General features: G+C 37.9%; 1 protein-coding gene across 10 annotated transcripts in view; it reads right to left on the bottom strand.

The window, feature by feature from the left end:
• Positions 1 to 398: 398 nt before the first annotated feature.
• mast2 (microtubule associated serine/threonine kinase 2) overlaps positions 399 to 21,688 on the bottom strand; it is a 411,089-nt gene continuing 389,799 nt past the window's right edge. For 9 of the 10 annotated variants that reach the window (XM_043699131.1, XM_043699132.1, XM_043699134.1 and 6 more), the window contains 6 exons: positions 20,118 to 20,333; positions 16,077 to 16,303; positions 15,851 to 15,973; positions 12,469 to 12,605; positions 11,257 to 11,444; positions 399 to 4,056 (listed from right to left, as the gene is read on the bottom strand). In XM_043699131.1, the coding sequence (XP_043555066.1) occupies positions 1,934 to 4,056; positions 11,257 to 11,444; positions 12,469 to 12,605; positions 15,851 to 15,973; positions 16,077 to 16,303; positions 20,118 to 20,333 (3,014 nt within the window). In that variant the 3' untranslated portion in view covers positions 399 to 1,933. The remainder of the gene's footprint in view (positions 4,057 to 11,256; positions 11,445 to 12,468; positions 12,606 to 15,850; positions 15,974 to 16,076; positions 16,304 to 20,117; positions 20,334 to 21,688) is intronic. The other variant, XM_043699133.1, reaches the window with a different exon arrangement.

Below are 21,688 nucleotides of genomic sequence, written 5' to 3'. Positions count from 1 at the left end.
CAGCATATTTCAATTAATTGAAATTTATTTTAAATTAATTTTACTATCTTTGGTGCAAGTAATGTGGTGAAATGGGAGCGTTGACTTTTAATTAAAAAACGGAATCATACCACATTTATGCACAATTTAGAAATTAACCACAGCTCTTAAATTTTGCGAATTATGGCTTAACCTCCTCAAAGAACAAATTAAATACAATTAGCCTGTAATTTATAAGTACATTTTTTGTGACTGTCATAACTGCAGGTGCACATCCTTAAACATTGCCATCTGGATCATGAACACTAGTGTGTTGCATAATACTGGACTTGTGAGACATTGAGGCATTTAGAAAACAAGAACAAATCTTCATCCTAAATTGATAAATATGAAAGACAACACAAAAAATGCCATACTCCTTTTCACGGCAGTAAACACACCCCCTTTATTTCAAGTATTCTTCCTCATTAACTTTGAGTGAAAACATTATAGCAGAAAGAAATCAATTAGATGTACTGTGAACAAAAGCATGAGCTCCACAGTACTGTAATGTCCTTAGAACCTGCTCTTTTTTCCTTTTTGTCTTTTTATTTAAAAAATTTAAACACAGCAATTAAAATCAGTCAGTATTAACTGTTAACTGTCTAACTTAGTTCAGCTATCTGACACATTTAGCAAAATGTAGCTGCTAATGAAACAAAGCAATCTACAATTGTTAGGCTAGCAGAAGCTCAGAGTACTATTAGTGCAATACATCGTGAAGGTAGCATGATTAAGGGCAGAGGTTGGTTGGGAGGGGATTGGAGGGGAGAAACAGAGGAAAGAGAGAAGGGGAAACCAAATTAAAACTTTCACATCTGCTGAAAACTAACAGCTAGTTACATAAAACTATTGCAAAGTTGTTATATTGTTGTAATGGGAGCTTTTAAAAAAAAGTGAAGCAAACTGCCATTAAAGTCTTAGGTCTAAAGGGTATTATTCAACATGTGTTTTGAAATGTGGAAAATGTTCTGTATATTTAAAGGGATGTCATTAAATCCAACATGCCATAATAATGCAACACAAAAAACCCTACTGCAACAGTTCATGGCAACATTTCGTATTGGTTAAATAAGTACTAAAATGGTTTTGTTTTAAATGCTTTGCACTTTTTTGTGAAAGTACTGCCATTACATATTCACAACATTTCTCCATGACAACAAAGTATCTACGTGGCACAAACCCAGAAAGACATCCAAGACTGTCGTGTATATATTTACAATAAATAAGATACATTTCTCTGATACATTAATACAAAAGAAGGACAAAATACAGTACACTGTCAAATACTCTGCAGGAATGTATTACCTTGCATAGTGACAAGTTACATTACAGAGCTAAGAGTTCAGGCAACACCATGACAACAAAGAATCTAGTAAATAATAACGTATAGGCCTCTATCAAGGCTTTGTTGGCAAACCTGGGTTGCACGTATACAGATGTCAATGCATATTATAGGCATATTGCAGTTGGGAGTCACTTAAATTTGAAAATGTAGAAAACAGAGATGATATGTCAGCTAAATGTACTCATTAATGTGCATTATGGCATTTCTCATAAAAATCACAGTGTACACAGGAATAACCACCAATTTGCAATTTTCCAAAGAACCCTTGGTCCAACTTAAAATCAAATTGGTATTTGCAATAGAGTGGAAAAAAATAATGCCAGCTACCCTGTTTGAAATGTCAGCTCACGTCCAAAGAAAAAATGAAACAGTAGCATATTGGCAGAACAGGACTTGTCCTCAGAACTGAATATAGTGTTAAGAAAATGCTAAACTAGTCATACATATTTGATTTTTTTTGCAATAGTGTATGGGTACAAAGTCAAACATGCAGCTAAGTAACCTCCAAAAAAAGGTATTTATAGTTAAATGCTGATGACCCACTTCCCTATAATTGGGAATTATCAACTATGTTTTTTTGAAATTATCACATGCAAATTTGTGTGATAGCTGCACATTCTGCTCTGACTTACAGTCTACTGATTCTTTACTTTTTACATGACAACTTCCGGATTGATCTCTCCCACACTTTTCCACATTCAGTTGTTGTTGTTCTCTTGGTGATGAAATTCTTGCAGTATCTTGCACTGCTTTTTGCTCACATAAAGCTTCCACGACTGGCTCAGACTTTAACAGTGAACCACCAACTATGCCCTTCTCTTCGAATTTCAGTTTCGAACTTTCAGGCTTTGATAAGGGTGTTGTGATACTTGACACTGTAGCAGGCTCAAATGTGTTCAAATGTGGCCCTTCTTTATCATTCCTGGCTGCCAAATCATGTGAACCCACTTCTTTCCTCCTTTCAGTTTCTGTTATTCCAGGGATAGCCAACTTCACTGGACCCAATACATTTTTGGCAACAGTTGCTAAATGGGAAACGAAAGGTGTTTTAACAAAGCTAGCTGGAGAGCATTTTGTGCCACCTGTATTTTCCGTATTTACTGCAGGTTGAGTTTTAGTGTCAGGCCCTCCACTTTCCTTTAATATTTGCTCACTTTGGCTTAATCTTCCTTCCATTTCTCCTGCAGTGGAATGTTTAAGATACTTGGCATTATTTGAATGAAAAGATTTTGCACCAATTCCAAACGAATCTTTTTGCTTATTCACAATTTGGCCTTTGATCTCATCATTTGGCTTGCAAACAGTTCGCGTGACATCCTTTTTAGGATCTTCAATTCTCTGGGGATGCTCTGAGGTATGAGGAGACATTGATGTGAAAAGCAGATATTGATCAGCTACTTCTGATAGTTTGTGATGTTCATCCTCTGTAGGTTTTCTATGCACCATCTGATTAAGAGGAGTGCTACTGCTATCAATACCAGCTTCCAATAAATTCATTTGAATGTCTTGATGTATTTTGAATGCTGACTTCCTGAGTTCTTGGTTTGACGGTTCCTCTGCGGCTTTTTGCATTGAGTGCGTTTTGGGTGAATCATTAACCTTTGTGGTAACACAATCCATTAGAGGATTTTTTACTTCAATAGTATTCAAGTCTCTGGAACCTGTTTTATTCTGGCCACTCTTTTCTATGCCCAAGACATCATGCTCTAGTACAGCCTTTTTCCCAGGTACAGTGTTAATTGAAAGTTCTTCTGACTGATATTGTTCTGCTATTTTCTGTGCAGCTGAACTGCTCATTTCTTTGGACTCAGGTAAGAACATAGAGTTGAGATCATCCTCTGAAGAATCTCTACTTTCTGCTTTACATGAATTATAACAAGTTTCAAGTAAATTTGAAACATCAGTTTGAGCAGAAGACCGATGCAACTTTCTCCCTTCCTGGCTATCTTCTGAACCTTCATCACTTTCATCCTCAGAGATCTCTACCTCATGAATGGCATCTTGCTTTTGTAAAGCTTCTCTTCTTTCTGCTCTGTCATGTCTTATTGCTACCAGTTTGTCATTCAATTTGCCCTTACTCATTCCTTCTGATGATTCTTGTCTGCCAATTTTTCGGGCAGCAGGTTGCTTTAGCGTCCCCTTTTCTGCAGGGCCACGTTTGTTGCCTTGTGTCTCATTAGCAGATTCTTGTAAACTCTGCAGACTGGGGTCTCTCTGCAGCATTTCTTTCTTAAATTCTGAGTGTGAAATATCCAGGCTGTGCTTTCGGGAAGATGACAACTTCTTTTCAGATGACAGAGTGGCAGCCAATTTTTCAGCTGACTGCACCCTCTTCAATAAAGGTGATCTTGGAGGTTCTGCACTCTTTGGCCTGGAGATTTGCCGGACCAGTGGTGGGGAAGAGTGTAATTTAACTGGAAATGATTGTGCTGCATTTGAACTGCCCAAAGAATGTGAAGGCAGTGGAGATGGGGAGCGCTGAGGAGATGTTGGCTGCGGAGTGGGTGATGGTGTGCGAGCTAGAGGAGAAAGAGGAATATTCCCTGCAGACTTGCGTCTGGGTGACCTATACTGTCGCTGAAGTTTGGGAGCTAATCCTTGGAGGGAGCTCGGACGGATGTGACCAGAACTGGCGGGAGAATTGGGCACGCTGGAACTCGGAGAACTGCTCTGTGAAGAATTACCACCAACTAGAACGAGAGAGATGATAATCATGGGATTATTATTCAATAAAAAGAGAGTAACTTAAAAATCATACCCAACTGACATTCATGAGATGAAAACAGGTAAAAACACAACCATGCAATGACAAAAAAACCCTGCAAATTTAGTTATTCACCTCCAATACATAGTTTTGCACAAGAAATATCTGAAGGACACAACACAAAAGCTTTTTAGATTTAGTCATCACATTTTTCTCTATTACAAGGAAGGATCAGAAATACTTTCTTTACCGTTTCCAATCATAGGCTTAGAAGGAATTAAAAATTGTTGTTTGGATAATTCTGTCCTTGTTATTCATACCTTATCATCACCTAATTACTAATGAGGGACAAGTGAGTGATCCAGTAAATGTATTGCTTACGTAATTTCTATCAACACACTCATAACTGTCTAGCCACAACTCTATGCTTTATTTTAATGCAATTTAGATGAGATGAAAATTGAACAAGTTTGATTTTAGAGCACATTCTTTTCTCAGCAAACTGCACAGAATTTGCTAGTTTCAGTGACATGAGGTAACCTTGGGATTTGTGTTCTCTAGTATAGTTCAACAACTACCAAATAATGACTTAATAAAAATCTCAACACAACTTCAAGCTACATGGGCCCATGAAATACCACAATAATGACTTACTTAAAATTACAAATGCAGAACATTTCAGCTCATTTGAAAGTTTAAAACTTATGAACCATGATCTTATTTCATGTATTATATAATTGAGTTTGTTTGTCTTAACTGATTGTAGCCTAGTTTTAGCAACTCAAAGAACATGAAAATAAGAATGAGGAAAGCATTTATTCTATCTTAATTGTTATGAAGTTGAAGGTGAGTACTGTACCTTTAAGAGAGAGTGAATGATGTTCTGAACTGAGTGCTGACAAGCACATGTGATGACTAGCCAGCTATACTGGAAAATTGAAAATATGTAATATTTGGTGGTGAAATGATTACCTGAGTTGGCTGCTGTTCTGACAACAATTCAAATTTAACCAGTTTAAATTAAATTATGTCCCAGGATACTAAAACCAATCGAGTTTGAATTTATTGTTTTGCCAACATCGAATCAATGAGATGATCTGATGTTGGGGTACAAAAAAGGCAGGCAATTTGAACGTCCGACAGAGTAACTGCCATCGAGAGAGCAAGTGCCATTTGAAACACTCTCTATCAAAGGGACCTTTTCATATGAAACATCTCCATAGTAAAAAGAAAGACAACGACCCAGGGAGATCGTTAGCTGGAAGAAGACAGACACCACAGACGACAGCCACTGTATGGTTTTCAAATTAAGTTGATGTAATTTTAATAAGTGCTTTCATTGGAACGGTATAATGTTATAGAGTTGGAGGCAGGTAATAAACAGTTAAGAGAAAGGGGCTTAGAGTTGTGAATAGCTGTTGTTTAATGTTCTCTTTTAGAGTTAAAGAATAAATTGATAGTATTTTCTTTAAATAGTGGAATTTGGGAGTTCTCTGTCACTCAAATTTTAACAGACGACGAGGTGAGGTGAGCTTTTTCTGGGTGTTTGGTTTAATTAACAGCTGTGTCATAACATAATCTAAAACTAAGAACTGTGGATGTGCAAATCTAAAACAAAAACTAAAATTGCTGGAGAAAGTCAACAGGTCTGGCAGCTTCTATGGAAAGAAAGCAGAGTCAATGTTTCAAATCCTGACCCTTCCTGTATTTCGTTAGGATGGCCACAAGTACTATATTCTATATCTAAAAACATTTTAAATGCAGCCACTGCTGATAGGCATGCAAATACGGCTGATGATTTGAAAATAACAAACAAGAAATGAATGAATAATTAAGGAGTCTATTTTTCATGACATTGCTTGAGGGAGCCAAAAGTAAAAAATGTTTTTCAATAATACCATTTGGGCATTTATCTCTATTGGATCTACTAGACAGGGCCCTAGTTTGAGATATCATGAGAAAAATGACAACTCCAATAACATAGCAGTCCATCATTGTTATGTCAAGCTAGATTGTACACAAATGTACAGTGCGAATTGAACAAAGAACATACATAAGGTTAAGTTATTGTACAATAATGAACAATTTTATCTTCATTATCAAGTAAAGAATTAAATTATATCCTGTATTATTGTGGTTAGTTGTAAACATTTCCTGTAGGGAGAAAGCAAAATCATAAGTAGGAATTAAGAATTTCTTGTTATTTTATGGGTCAAGAATGTGGTGCTGGAAAAGCACAGCTGGTCAGGCAGCATCTGAAGAGCAGAAGGATCGATGTTTCAGGCAGAAGCCCTTCATCAGGAATCATGATAAAGGGCTGATGAAGGGCTCATGCCTGAAACGTTTATTCTCATGCTCCTCGGATGCAGCCTGACCTGCTGTGCCTTTCCAGCATCACACTCTCGACTCTGATCTCCAGCATCTGCAGTCCTCACTTTCTCCTTGTTATTTTATGGGTCAGGATAATTAAACTTAGCCTTTCACATGCGAGAATGCTATGAAGTAAAATGCTTTTCTTCAAAAACAAAGCTATATTTTAAAATGATTTAGTTTGGTAACAAAGTGTGTAACAGGTCTATGAGTATATATGTATGTATGTGTATGATTTTATTACTTTGAATTAGGTTCTGTACTGAGTTTTGTATTTTTTTTTAGAATATCATTTAGAATGATAGCTAGAGTATACAGTGTCACCACTGAATGTTTAAGCAGATACATAAATTGCTCACTCATGTCACCTTCTCTTGGTAAAGATCTTTCCAGTTGGAACTATTACAAAAGAGGTGATCTTACAAAATGGCTCGTTAAAAAATGAATCAGGAGACAGTCAGGTGATGTCAGTAAAATGACAATTATTTTAAAGAAATACATCAGAAATTGGGCATATACTACCGAACCAATCCAAGAGTGACTATGCCCTAGTAAGTCAATTCAACTTCAGGATGCCTTTGATCATGCCCAGGAGTACTACCAGCAAAGGTTAATAAGGTCCAGGTTTGAGTGCTTTGGTAACAAGTAGTCAACACAACAGAACAAGAGACCTGTGCCCAGTCAATTCATGGCACAAGCTTGCATCCTGAAGCAGATCGACTGGAAAACTGTTGCTTCATTCAATTTTATTTTGTTTGTCCTTGGTGGTAAATTTGATAAATTTTGTGAAGACATCTTTTTTACTTGGAATGTGCCTTGTAACTTTTAGATCGACTGAATTTGAGACAGCCTATAATTTCAATTGATTCAGATCTTATATATAGGGGCAGCACGGTGGCACAGTGGTTAGCACTGCTGCCTCACAGCACCAGGGTCCCAGGTTCAATTCCAGCCTCGGGCAACTGTCTGTGTTGAGTTTGCACATTCTCCCCAAGTTTGCGTGGGTTTCCTCCGGGTGCTCTGGTTTCCTCCCACAGTCCAAAGATTTGCAGGCCAGGTGAACTGGCCATGCTAAATTGCCCAGTGTTAGGGAAATGGGTCTGGGGGGGATTACTCTTCGGAGGGTCGGTGTGGACTGGTTGGGTCAAAGGGCCTGTTTCCAAACTGTAGGGAATCTAATCTAAAAAAAAAAATTAACGTATGCACCGAAATCTTAAAACATTCTTTCTCAGTAGTACCAAGCTATGCTGACAGTTAAGTGATTGGTAGTACCAAATTGTTAAATAGAGACTCAAAGTTAAAGCTTTTTCATCTTGCCCTTGTCAGGAATGGAACATAAGAAATCAAACATTGAAACTTGACAGGTAGAGGAAAAAAACAGATTTGGCAGTCCTTGTGCGTGAATCACAGAAAGCTAGCATCCATGTTCAGCGGGTAATAGGGAAAACAAATGGAATGTTGCCTTTATTTCAAGGTAATGTTGCCTAAAACTATACACATTGGTGATGGGAAGGTTGTTGGAGGGAATCTTGAAGGACAGGATTTACATATATTTGGAAAGGCCAGGACTAATTAAGTATAGTCAACATGGTTTTCTGCATGGGGAATCATGTCTTACTAACTTGATTGAGCATTTCTGAAGAAGTATCAAAGAAGATTGATCAGCGCAGAGTGGTAGATGTGATCTATATGGACTTCAGTAAGACGTTTAACAAGGTTCCTCATGGGAGTCTGGTTAGCAAGGTTAGATCACATAGAATACAAGGAGAACTAGCAATTTGGATATAGAACTGACTCGAAGGTAAAAGACAGAGGGTGGTGGAGGAGGGTCACTTATCAGACTGGAGGTCTGTGATCAGCAGTATGCCACATGGATCAGTCTTGGGTCCACTGCTATTTGTCTTTTATTTAAACGATTTGGATGTGAATATAGGAGGTATGGTTAGTAAGCTTGCAGATGACACCAAAATTGGAGGTGTAGTGAACGGCAAAGAAGGTTACCTCAGATAACAATGGGATCTTTTTCAGATGTGCCAATGGGCCGAGGAGTGGCAGATGGAGTTTAATTTAGAGAAATGTGAGAAGCTGCATTTTGGAAAAGCAAATCAGGGCAGGACTTATACACTTAATGGTAAGGCCCTGGGGAGTGTTGCCGAACAAAGAGATCTTCGAATGCAAGTTCACAGTTCCTTGAGAATGGAGTTACAGATAGAAAGGATAGTGAAGAAGGCATTTGGTATGCTTACCTTTATTGGTCGGTGCATTGAGTATAGGAATTGAAAGGACATGTTGTGGCTCTTCAGGCCACTTTTGGAATACTGCGCGGAATTCAGGTCTCCCTGCTATAGGAAGGATGTTGTGGAACTTGAAAGGATTCAGAAAAGATTTACAAGGATGTTGTCAGGGTTGGAGGGTTCGAGCTATATTTTCCCTGGAGCAACAGGTTGAAGGGTGATCTTATAGAGGTTTATAAAATCATGAGGGACATGGTTAGGATAAATAGACAAGGTCTTTTCTGTGGGGTGGGGAAATCCAAAACTAGAGGACATAGGTTTAAGGTGAGAGGAAAAGATTTAAAAGAGACCTAAGAGGCAACTTTTTCATGCAAAGGACGGTGTGTGTATGGAATGAGCTGCTAGAGGAAGTGGTGGAGGCTAGTATAATTGTAACATTTAAAAGGCATCTGGATGGGTATATGAATAGGAAGGGTTTGGAGGGACATGTGCCAGGTGCTGGCAGGTGGGACTAGATTAATTTAAGATATCTGGTTAGCATGGACAATTTAGACTGAAGGGTCTACAGTACATCGCTATGACAAGGCACTAGTCAAACCAAAGTTGGAATACAACAAACAAATTTTTAGCTCCTTATCTAAGAAAGGGTATACTGGCATTGGAGGCAGTTCAGAGTGGGCTCACGAGGTTGACACTGGTACGGCGAGACAGTCTTACGAAAAGAGTTTGAGCATGTATTCCTTGGGATGTAGAAGTCAAACTTAATGGAACATACAAGATTCTTAGGGGACTTGACAGGATAGATCTATAAAGTTAGTTTTTCCTTGTGGAAGAGTCTAAGACCAGAGGGCATAATCTTAGAATAAGGGGTCACAGATTTAAGACAGAGATGAGGAGTAATTTCTTCCCTCAGAGGGTAGTGAATCTAAGGAATTCTTCACCAGAAGGCTGTTGAGACTGGGTTGTTAAGTATATTCAAAGCTAAGACAGACTTTTCTTTTTAAATCAGTCAGTGAATCAAGCGCTATAGGGAAAGACATGCTGAGTTTTGCAAGATTCAGCCCAATCGAAATGCTGCTTCCGGCGGATAGTCAAAAGTTATACGTTGTTAGGTACGGTTTGTTTGTTGTGAAACGTACAGCCTATGTATTTGGATTCACGCCAGCATTGAAACTCAGACACCATGTTACTTATTTGTGTAGGATGCAGAATTTCATTTTGGCTTGACAGCAGCATCCTGTTACTGGACAACACCAAACATGAAATAATTTTTGAGGAAATTTCCGCAAATTAAAAAATCATCTCCCTTAAATATGAATTAATGGCTTTCAGATTTTTGTACCTCCTTACAGAAGTTGAAGTTTTCTAGTGTTTTTAAAATGAAAGTGGTAAGTTATTCCAAAATCGTGCCACTAAATTGATTTCCTGTCTTAATATCATTGCTGAAAACTTCAATAATGGATGATGTAGAAGACTAAAGAATCATCAACAGCAGCTTCTAACTTGCTGCATTTAAGACACCAGAACAATAATTTCACAGAGCAATGATAGTGAATGCTGATATTTATGCCCTCATCACAATTACAAAATCCACATCAATATCTAGCCAACAGAGTCCAGACCTGGAAATGTAGATGAGAATATTCAATCCAACACTAAATCACTGACACAAAGCAAAACAGAGTAAGATAATCATGAGATTAAGAGTTAAAATAGATGGAAAAAAAAGTTTAAAATTTGACAATATTTTAGATCTGAAGTAATGAGACTCCATTTTCTAGATTCAAATTTTCAATCCAACAAAGTTTGTTTTGAAGTAATTAAATAATTATCACTCTCGTAAAGTTGCACTTATGCTGGAATGGTTCAACAATAACTTCTGACTATTGGGCATCCACCACTAAGTATCATAACTTGAATGTGGATAATCTCACCATCATCATTCATGTATTTTTCTTTTGATATTCAAGTTTTATAAATATTTATTTTAAGTGTAGAAAATATAGATAGAGGAGTATATCTTATTGACTAGGTTATCATTTGCCTCCTTGATCTTGAGAACTGTTTATACTGTCACCTATTTTCAAAATGGTTATTCTGTTACTGTAGATTTTATGATTTAAAATCAAGAGATGAAAGTGAGAAGTACTGAAGGAAAGACAACAGATCAGTAATACACATCACAGCGTGGCACACTGTATAGCACTAACACACTGTGTCCTGAAAGTAACCTATTTCCTAATTCTGGAGCTCCCTTCTTAACACACTGTGAATTCCCCTATATCCCAAGCACTGCAGCAGTTCAAGAAAGCAGCTGACCACCACCTTCTCTGGAACATTTAGGGATGGTCTGTAAATGACAGTCTAACCTGTGACACACAAATCAACAAAGAAACAAAATCAACAAAGATTAACTGGTGAAGTTCTAGAATTTTAAAAACAAGCAGTGAAAATAATATTTGAATTCTAAAAACAATTCCTTCTGAAACGTCCTAGAAAATTTCCCTGTAATTAATGACAGTGTCTTCAGTACTTCCACAATATAAATTAGACTATTACTTTACTGTAAAAATGATGTCTACCTGAGTGTACAGAATCTGGCGTTGACCTATAACTCTGGGTTGGTGAGCGAGGGGAAAGGTTGTGGGTTGGTGAACCTGGCACACTTTCTCCAGATGAAAGAGATCGATTCAGGGAGGACAAACTCCGACTTGTATGTAGCAATGTTGCTTGTTTTGTAACCTTTCGGAAGAGTGAGCTTCTTTTCTTACTGCAAATTAAAAAGTAGAAGTAATAAATTGAACACAATTGAATTAAAAGCCTGACATGCTTAAAAAAGGAAAGTGTAAATCGATGTTTCTACCAATAACGCAAAGCGCAAAATGGATTCAGAAAAATTTATACCGCCTGTCTCTTTAGGTATTAAGCAATGTCAAGACATCAGTGTCAGTGTACACTTGCAACTCTGCAAGTTAGCCTTCTATAATGTAACACTCTGAACTGGTTATGAAAAGGAGACCAGGGAGACCAAATCATACACATAGAAGAAGGGACAACTTGCAGTGATATCAGTAATTGTAATTAAGCAGGAGAGGACCACCAGATTCTACAAATACCAGAAAACTAGATGTAAGATTTGCTGACCTTAATGCATTGCAATAGTTTTTTTTCCAGTTTTATCAATTGTAATGGTAACAGAAAGGTCTTGTGACCAAATTTAGAGGCAAAAATTAAAATAGATAGTCATGCTTTACGTTGCATTTTTTAAACTAAGTGTAACGCTACATTATCTTAGTTCAAATTGATATGGAGGAGACAGTGTTGGACTGGAGTGGACAAAGTTAAAAATCACACAACATCAGGCTATAGTCCAACAGGTTTATTTAGAAGCACTAGCTTTCTGTGCACTGCTGCTCCATCAGGTAGCTGTCTTACTTCAAACTGACACTGCTAAGCTGCCACATAGGAATTATCACAGCAAAGGCAGGAGTTGCGGCTTCATTACAGTGGCATCCTGCTCAGATGCTTACTGATTCTGAGCAGCAGGAAAATGCAAAGTGAATAGACAATAATTATTCTCATTCAAAATTCAATAATTACGTTTGCTAGGTCCTAAAAAAAGGGAAAATGGCTCTTGAACAAAAAAAAAGCCTAGTTACTCATCAATAATTCTTAAACAACTCATTACTGTAAAGTTTTAAAGCCCATTGACTCATTTCAACAGTAATAAGTCCTAAAACTGGAAAATTAAATGGGAAAAACTGGTGTTAGTGATAATTTCTGCTCAAAAGTACCTCTCCTGGCCATCTTTAGTTTTAGCCTTCTTATTCCTCCTTGCCATCTTTGACTTGTAGTTAGATCTCCGAGCTGGCCCAATTTTGATTGAAGTATTCTCAAAAGGAGTTGTCGATATTGAAACCTTATTTCCGCTCTATGAATAGATGTTAATTGTTTAAAAAAAAAATTATTTGCTTCAGATATTCAGCAAATATTCAGGTAACTTCATGCACCATTTTGATAAAAATCCTCATCATTAACAGTTGACGGTCACCGTTGACAAGAAACTTAACTGCAACCAGCCATATCAATGCAGTGACCACAAGAACACGTTAAGGACAGAGAATTCTGTGGTGTGCAATGGATCTCCTGATTCTTCATCACTTACAATATGGCACAAGTCTAAGTGTGATGTGACTATCTCTATTAGCCCAGATGAGTACAGCTTTAACAACACCATCAAGGGTAAGGCAGTTCATTGAAATTGCAATTTCCCATGGCACATCAGGGCCAATCAATCAGAGGCAAACAACGAGTCTCTTTTGAGGTTTTAAAAAAAAACATTTTGAGGTAAATGGCCCTGGGTGCATTCGCCACAGCAATATCATGACCACAGTCAACATGCTGACTAATTCGCACCCTTGGCGAAGCAGTGTTGCCCTTGACATTTTGGATTCTTGTGTCAATTTTGATGAATGCCAGATAAAAAGCTTTGGCAGCACATCCACTTTATTTTCAGCAATACTCAAGTTCTGTAACACCAAGTGACTATTCCAATTACTTTTTGTTTAATACTCTGTATAACTGTGCAACCACTTTTAGGGGACCCAAAATAGTTCCATCAACATTTCACCCCCAAATTAATTCTGACCACTACCCATATCCATTCTACTTCCTAACCTTCCGAGCCAAGATGATTTCTCACGTCTGTCCAGGAGTTAGCCCATACTGTCAGGTTTACTCCTCCTTTTCCATTTTGTCTGTCCTTTGAATATGTTGCATTCCATGGAATATTTAGTTCCCAGTCTTGGTCACCTTGTAAGTATGGGTCTAATAATAGATTATTTCTATTTGTGTCACTAGTGGTGGCAATGGTAAACTATCTTCCTGAATCACTGTAGTCCAATTGATGTAGGCACACTCACAATGTTATTAAGAAGGGATTCCTGGCCTCTGACTGAGTAACAGTGAAGGAATGAAAATTTAGTTCCAAGTGAGGGCATTTAGAGCTTGCAATGGTGATCTGATGAATCTGACACCCTGGTTAGGCTGAGGGTTTGGTTAAGGAAGTCGGCCTGATGATATATGGTGCATCTTATAGATGGTCCACACTACTGTCAGTGTGTGCTAGTGATGCCAGAAATGAACGATCCAGCCGATGCATTGACCTGTATATTGTCAAGATTTTTGAGGATTGGAACAGTAATCATCTAGGTAAGCAGAAAGTATTCCATTGAACCCCAGCTTGTACCTTTCAAAAGATGGACAGGTCTGAGGGACTTTAGGAATGTTGGTGCTGAGGGAATTCAGTGTTAATAATGCCACTGGGTATTAAGGAAAAATAGTTAGATTTACTCCTGTTGGGAATTGTCATTACCTGGCCCTGTGTGCCAGTCGTCAGTGCAGACAAAATGGTGGTTAGATCTTGCTGCATGTGGTGATGGAAACTTCGGCACTACAGGAGCAGTAAACAGAACTGAATACTATGCAAACATCAGAAAACATTCCCGTTTCTAACTTTGTGATGGAGGGAACATCATTCATGAAGCCACACATGAAGGCTGCACTGAGGACAGGGCCATGAGGAACTGGATAAAAGGATAAAATGATTAGCCTTCACAAACTAACCACAAGCCTTTGTTCGAAGTATGACTCTAGCCAGTGGAAAACTTTACTTCAATTCCCACTGATATCAATTTTGCTAGGATTTCTTGGTGCCACAATCAGTCAAATGTTACCTTGGTGTCAATGACAGTCAGTCACACCACACTGCTGGAGTTCAGGTTTTTTTTGTCCATGTTGGGACAAGCATAATAAAAAGGTCTAGGACTGAGTGGCCCAGGCAGAACCCAAAGTGACCAGCTCACTGGTGCTGAGTAAGTGCCACTGATAGCACTGCCAATGTCATTCCACCATGACTTTGCTGATTATGAAGAGTAGAATAATGAAACAGTCATTGGCTGGAGTATATTTGCCTTACTTTTGCCCTGTATTTGCCATACTTGAGCAGTTTTCCCATTCCTGTAGTGGTGCTGCTGTACTGGAACAGCTTGGCTAGTTTGATGTCCAATTCTGAAGCACCACTACCTAAAATTACATCAGGTATGTTGTCAAGACCCATAGCCTTAGCATTATCCAGTGGACCCAGCTGTTTCTTGACATTATATGAAGAGATTCTAATTGCCAACTTTGAATGAGGGGCCTATGGAGGCAGAGATGGGCCATCTGTTCAGTATTTGTGCCTGAAGGAAGCTACAAATGCTTTAGCCTTGATTTTACATTCATGTACTGGGATCTGCCTTTGATTCCCACTGGATTTATAAAATTTTAAATACATTTTGACTTTTCCAATTTTAAACAAAGAAAATAGCAACATTTTACCTGGACAGATTTTAAATTGTAATGGATACAGTTTAAAGCTTAATGTAAAGCTTTTATAAATAACAATCGTATTTTTCATACAAGCAAACTATTTGTTTGGAGATCCAATTCAGCTGTGGAAAGGCTGCAGTTTTAGTTAGTACCCTACCTGCTAACCGGGTTTGGCTATCAGATGAAGATATTTCCAAACTTAGAAACTAAGCAGAGGTAAGTTGGTTTAGTATTCTACACAGGTATCAGAATTAACAAAATAAGCCTGAGAATCCAACAACAAGAAAATCACTACATCTCCTGTCAATGCACTGAAACAGGAGGTCGTTGCTCTTGAAGCCATATCTTTCTGCCCACACTACAAATGGAAGTTGGAACCGGAAGTGATGCAATCGTTATTGCTGCATCTGTCTTCCCATCCTGTTCTCCACTACTTTTGCCACTCTGCTTGCTGTTTTGTTTGCTGGTTTGTTTGCTGTTTTGTTTGCTGGTTCTGCCACTCTGGAGCTAAACTTTCTAAGTCTTACACTTTTAATATTACCCATATGCTTATGGATTTAAAACAGTCAGTGGTCTCAATGCCTTCAGCAGTGATGTTGCTTGAGAGTGAATAGTTGTAGTGTTTAACGAGTCATTGCATTAACAATATGATGCAATTACATAAGTTGTGAGGGCATCCCCTACAGCAAATACAGTATAAAGAATAGGTCACTTGCATGAATGATGCTGTTCACACAGACCAGAGTCGCAAACACAGTCTATTGACTTTTATATCAGACATTTCCGACAGAAGGAAATGAATACTACCTTTAATATGAGTTCCACCACTTCTGTGTGAACCAGGCCATGAACAGGCTCCCCATTCACATGAGTTATCAGGTCCCCTGCTTGCAGGCCAGCTTCATGAGCAGGTCCATCTCCCTCGACATGCTGCAATACAAAAGAAGCCGACACTTCAGCGATGAAAGCAGTTCCAATTTCTTTTTAAAAAAAGCCATTATTATTAGCTGAGAAACAAAGTAAATCTGCTTACCCAGACCATATGGTGAACTGTAAAGACATCACTCTCTCCCATATACACTCTAATAGCTCGAAGGGTAAAGCCATATTTTTTTCCAGCTCTGTGGATAACGATCGGAGGCTTCAGATTGCTCACAGCAGGATAAAAATCACGGCTTGGAGAGGAATCCCGTGAGGATGGATTGGATGATAAAGAACGTGGTGACATCGGGCTGGCTAAGGGAGAACCAGTATGGTGGTCTAAGTAAATAGAGTACAGAAAAGCAGTCATTCTATAAGGCTACTTCCAACAGCCTAAATACCAAAAAATAATATTCTTCTTTGGGCTAGTTCACTAATTACTTCATCCATTTTATCTAGTATTACGTGTCAGAGTGGAGATTTTCATTGATACACATCGAGAATTAACTTCTTTAAATAAGCAATTAAACCAGTTTAAAGTGTTACAGAAATTGCTCTGAAATAGCATAAAATTGTCCACTATTACAAATAGGATCGTTAACTAATGCTTTGCTGGAGTACAGAACACCAGCTGGCTTCGTCCCAGCCCACTCTATAAATGACGGAACTATGTTAATCAAGTATTATTTCAACAGCAGGGCATGGTAAATGGTTGTACAATTTTCAAAATTATTTTTGTTGAGAACTTTATGCCTATCACTAAAACCTAGTTGATCATTCCATATTAATTATCCATTGTTGTTACCTCTTGCTAAGGTAAAGCAAATGAGCACAAACATCTAAATAGTTCACTGAAGAAAATTAGAACCTAAATCTCTGTGATTAACATAACAGGAAATTAAGGAGAACTGTGATCATGATTTTTGTTCAGTTTCATACAACCTTTTAGGCATTTAGGGAGGAGTTTCTCAGTCTGTTGTGCTTGGTAAATACTCACAACACTAAGTATTATTCAGTATTTCATTACTTTATATATGTAAAATTATTACTCAAACCACAATAAGGAAATCAGAATGAGAGCTCGATTATTCAGTACCATCATGATTAACCTTTGGCTTCAATTCTACTTTCCAACTTGCTTCCTTTATAGCTCAAGTATGAAAGATGAAAACCTGTCCAATCTTGAACATACATAACATTGGACCAGCCAAACTCTCGGGAAGAGAATTCTAAAGATTCACAACTTGCTGTGTGCAGACATTTCTCATCTCAGTCCGAAATAATCAACCCTTATTCTGAGACTGTGTCCTAAATTGCTCAGCCTCTCCTCATTGAAAAACTCTCTCATCATGTCGACCAATGTAATGAACATTCGCTGCATCAGCCCAAGGTGAACATATCCTTCCTTAAATATAGAAATCTAAGTATACCTAGTCTCCAGGTGTGGGCTCACAGAAGTCTGAGGTATATGTAACAAAACTTACTTATTCTCGTAGGAGAAAGTGAGGACTGCAGATGCTGGAGATCAGAAGTCGAAAGTGTGGTGCTGGGAAAGCACAGCAGATCAGGCAGCATCCGAGGAGCAGGAGAATCGATGTTTCGGGCAAAAGCCCTTCATTAGGTGTCATTCCTGATGAAGGGCTTTTGCCCGAATGTCAATTCTCCTGCTCCTCGATGCTGCCCGACTTTACTTATTCGTGTACTCCAATCTCTTTGAAATAAACATGGATATGTTGATTGCCTTTCTAATTGCTTTTTGTACCCACGTGTTAATTTTTTGTGCACTTTGTCCAAATACACCCAAATCTCTCCGAACATCACCATTTGAAAGTTTCAAACTTTTGAAAAATATTCTGCATTTCTATTCTGACTACTGAAGTGAAAAATCTCTTACATTCATATATTATACTCCATCTGTCATCTTGTTGTTCAGTCAAACTGCCCCTATAGCTTTGCAGACTCATTGGGTCCTTCTAGTTTATTTTCAGATCCGATTCAGATCAACAACAAACTTGGACACATTATCAGTGGTCCTTTTGTCTGTCATTAATATAGATTGTATAACTCTGAAATGCCAGCATCACTTTCTATGGCACTCGTTGCTCCATTTCTCTTCACAGCCAACTGAATGGGGGAGCAGGCTCAATGGGTAAATGACCGATTTGTCTACTGTTAGTTACATCCTCTAAAAACTCTAATGAATTTTTCAAATGCAATTTTATTCTTGTAAATCACATTGACTTTTGCATGATCATACTAACGGTCATGCATTGTTAAGATTCCATCAGAACAGATTACAGCATTTCCTGATGACAAATGTCAGGCTACCAGATACGTAGCTTCCTATTTCGACCAATTTTCTTGAAAGCACTGTTACATTTGCTAATTTTCAGTCTAGTGGGACTTTAGTAGAATGTAGTGAATTTTAGAAAATCATAACTTGTGCATGACTAATAGGGAGATTGATGTTTCACGATTGGTTTAATTTAGTTATGGTCATGCAATCCAGTATATTTATTGATTAACCTAATATTATATTATTCTGCCTACACAGACTTTAGTATTTTAATTAATCATGACTTTGCATAGTCTCACTTCAATATGTGAAAGTCAAAAATAACACACCAGGTAACTCTAAATAAATTACATACAGGGCAAATAGCAAGGGTCCCCTGTTTACTTTAATTCCATCTCTCAGAACTAGGTTGTGTTAACTTGCAAGGTTAAAGGTTTAATATGCTCAAATCTTCTCAACTCATTAAACCCTGATCAGGAGGATCTGGTTGGTACTATCAACAACAGACAGCTAGGAGGTGCTTTACTTTGAGAAGGGAGGAATAGAAAATTCACACATTTTTAGAAGAAAAGCAATTACTTTTGGCTAAATATAACTTTTATTATTAGATGTAATTTTGTAACAATGTGTGTTTAATTTTATAACTATATAGTTCTTTAAAGGTTTATTACTTAAGATTAAATAGTCACTGAATGTATGAGAATATCTCATGACATCACCTTTTTTTCACTTTATTATGCACTTAAACTTTATATACACATTATGTAACTTCTACTACCTACTTTGTAATTTATTTGTTTTAATACTTCGTGGCCTTCTGTATCAATTTCCTATAGTTTTAAGTTGATAAGCAAGTTTTATGTTAAAACTATTGTTTTAAAAGTAAAGTAACTTGCTCAACGAATGAACAGCTACAAGGAAAAGCATATTTTTAAGCAAGGTGGTGCTTAAAATCAAGCAGTCTCTGGGAGGTGTTTAATTTAATGAAGGATTCTTACTAATTTAGCAAAAACTGAAATAATTATCTCACAGCTTCAATCATGAGGATATGACAATATACAAAACCCCTAACCTAAACTAATGTACAAGGAAAATATCAGAAAATATCCTTTTATCATAGCAAACGATCATAATGGAGAGGATTATACCATGGAAAACTGACATTCTAAGGAACCATCAAGGGAGAGTAGAAAGTGATATTATTCAATGTCCATCACCTTAAAGGGTCAATCACAGATGTGCAATAAACTCCTTGCACAAATTATAAATAAGCTTTGCCTGGGCCAGTAAAAAAAGTAATAATGTCATTGATTATTCTGTGGCTTAGAAAGAATTAATAAGCACCAACTTTCAGTGATCAATGTGTATGCAGCAAGTTTGACACTGAAGTCAGAAGCAGAAGACGAGAGGTGTTACAAAGAGAGAAGCCACTAAGTGTCAACTGCACGGCCTAAGCCAAAGCAAGGCCTGTAGTAATCTTTTAAAGTTATTGTCTTGCTTTATTAAGTATTACTTTTAGTGCCCTGAGTTACTGGAACCTAGGCCATAAGGACTTCGGGATCTGTTCACTTTTAACCTCTTAAGTTTCTCTTGTCATTTTCATTGGCATATATTGATTACTTGTAAATTCACTCACTCTTATTAGCCCTCAGATTTCCCTCCAATTCTGGTACATAATTTAAAAAGCTAAGCACAGTTCTAATGCTATGTCAATGCAACAGTGCTCAACATTTGCTTTGTCAGGTTTCCTAAATGCAAATAAATCTGTGCTAATGGAAGATAAGGCTCCAAACTGTAGCTTTCAAATTCATTAAGTTGTCCAAAAAATGCAATCAAAGGTCCAGTTTTAATCTTTACCTGAAGGAATCATAAGGGACAAGGCAGTTGCAGAGGCTGATTTGATCACTTTATTAACTGGCCTTGAGGTGCGCTTCTCAGTTGATTCCCCAGACATTAGCCTGTGTCGAGCTCTGCGGACTGCTAGGTCACTGATTGCTTTTGGAGTTGAAGAGTCTGATCCTTCAGTGCTATTGCTGCGAGACCTCTGATCAGATAGGTCAGTAGTGCTGCCAGCTGGAATACAAGTTAAAGCGTGTTAACAATGGCCTGTACTTCGTGGTCAATGATGAGTAAAATGGCATTAAGCATTCACTGTTATACTTGCCCTAAAAGATTTTATAGGATTTTACAGAGGAACTTGCAGTACTTTGACAGCCATTTTGGTCCAGACTCTATGAGAGGCAATCCAGGACCTGTGCAAACAGGGTCGGAAGCTATGTATTGCCTCAACCAATCATTATGAAGAATCTTTACTGAGACATGCAGAGTGTGAGCAGGAAGTGCAAATTGGAATATTTAATTCAATGTTGAATCATACAGAGAAAGCTAGATAAAGAGAGAGGAAGAAAAGCACTCTGATGGAACAAGGGGGAGTTTATGAATTCATGAACAGCTACTTTTTATACAATAGGCATGCTATCATTATTTGTGGCCCACCTCAAAACTTTACATCATTTCACTGATAAATAGTGAAAAGCAAATTCTCGGGTCCACAAAAAATTGATAACATACTCAGATGTATTTCTGATACAAATTCTGTTTAGCCAGTGGTCAAAATCTTCATTACTGCAGATAATCTTTCATTCATAATGTATTAAAAGTTGCATTGTGCACTCTCACACTTCCTGAAGTATTTTATCTATTACATTTCACTGATTTGACAAAATTAATATGATTTGTTTAGTCATTGCAGGTCAGTGCTATATATGGATTTGAAAAGATTAATACTGAGGAGTGTAACAACACCGACTGATCACGTCCTGTGGATTTTGGGCTGAGCAGCTTATGTTCATAAACGAGCACAATCTTTTATCCAGGTCCTCGTCACTGTCTCCAACATAATGTTATGATCCTAGCTGACGATAATACCGGACAAGTCAAATTCAAAAACTTGTCAGATACATTAGGGACATTTAAGCGACTCTTGGATATGTATAAGGAAGATAGTACAATGAATGGTATGTAGGTTAGTCTGATCTAAACAGTAGGATAAAAGGCCGGCACAACATTGAGGGCCAAAGGGCCTGTACAGTGCTGTACTGTTCAATGTTTATTTTTGCAGTTTAGTCACCATGGTCATCAAGGAGAAAGTGAGGTCTGCAGACGCTGGAGATCAAAGCTGAAACTTTATTGCTGGAACAGCACAGCAGGTCAGGCAGCATCTAGGGAACAGAAGATTCGACGTTTCGGGCACATGCCCTTCTTCAGGAATGAGCAGAGAGTGTTCAGCAGGAGAAGATAAAAGGTAGGGAGGAGGGACTTGGAGGAGGGGCGTTGGAAATGTGATAGGTGGAAAGAGGTCAAGGTGAGGGTGATAGGTCGGAGTAGGGTGGAGGCGGAGAGGTCAAGAAGAAGACTGCAGGTCAGGA

This window comes from Chiloscyllium plagiosum, chromosome 11 (assembly GCF_004010195.1).
Source record: "Chiloscyllium plagiosum isolate BGI_BamShark_2017 chromosome 11, ASM401019v2, whole genome shotgun sequence".
Classification (NCBI taxonomy): Eukaryota; Metazoa; Chordata; class Chondrichthyes; order Orectolobiformes; family Hemiscylliidae; genus Chiloscyllium; species Chiloscyllium plagiosum.
The sequence above is the reverse complement of the archived record's forward strand: the minus strand, read 5'-3'. Positions and strand labels throughout refer to the sequence as shown.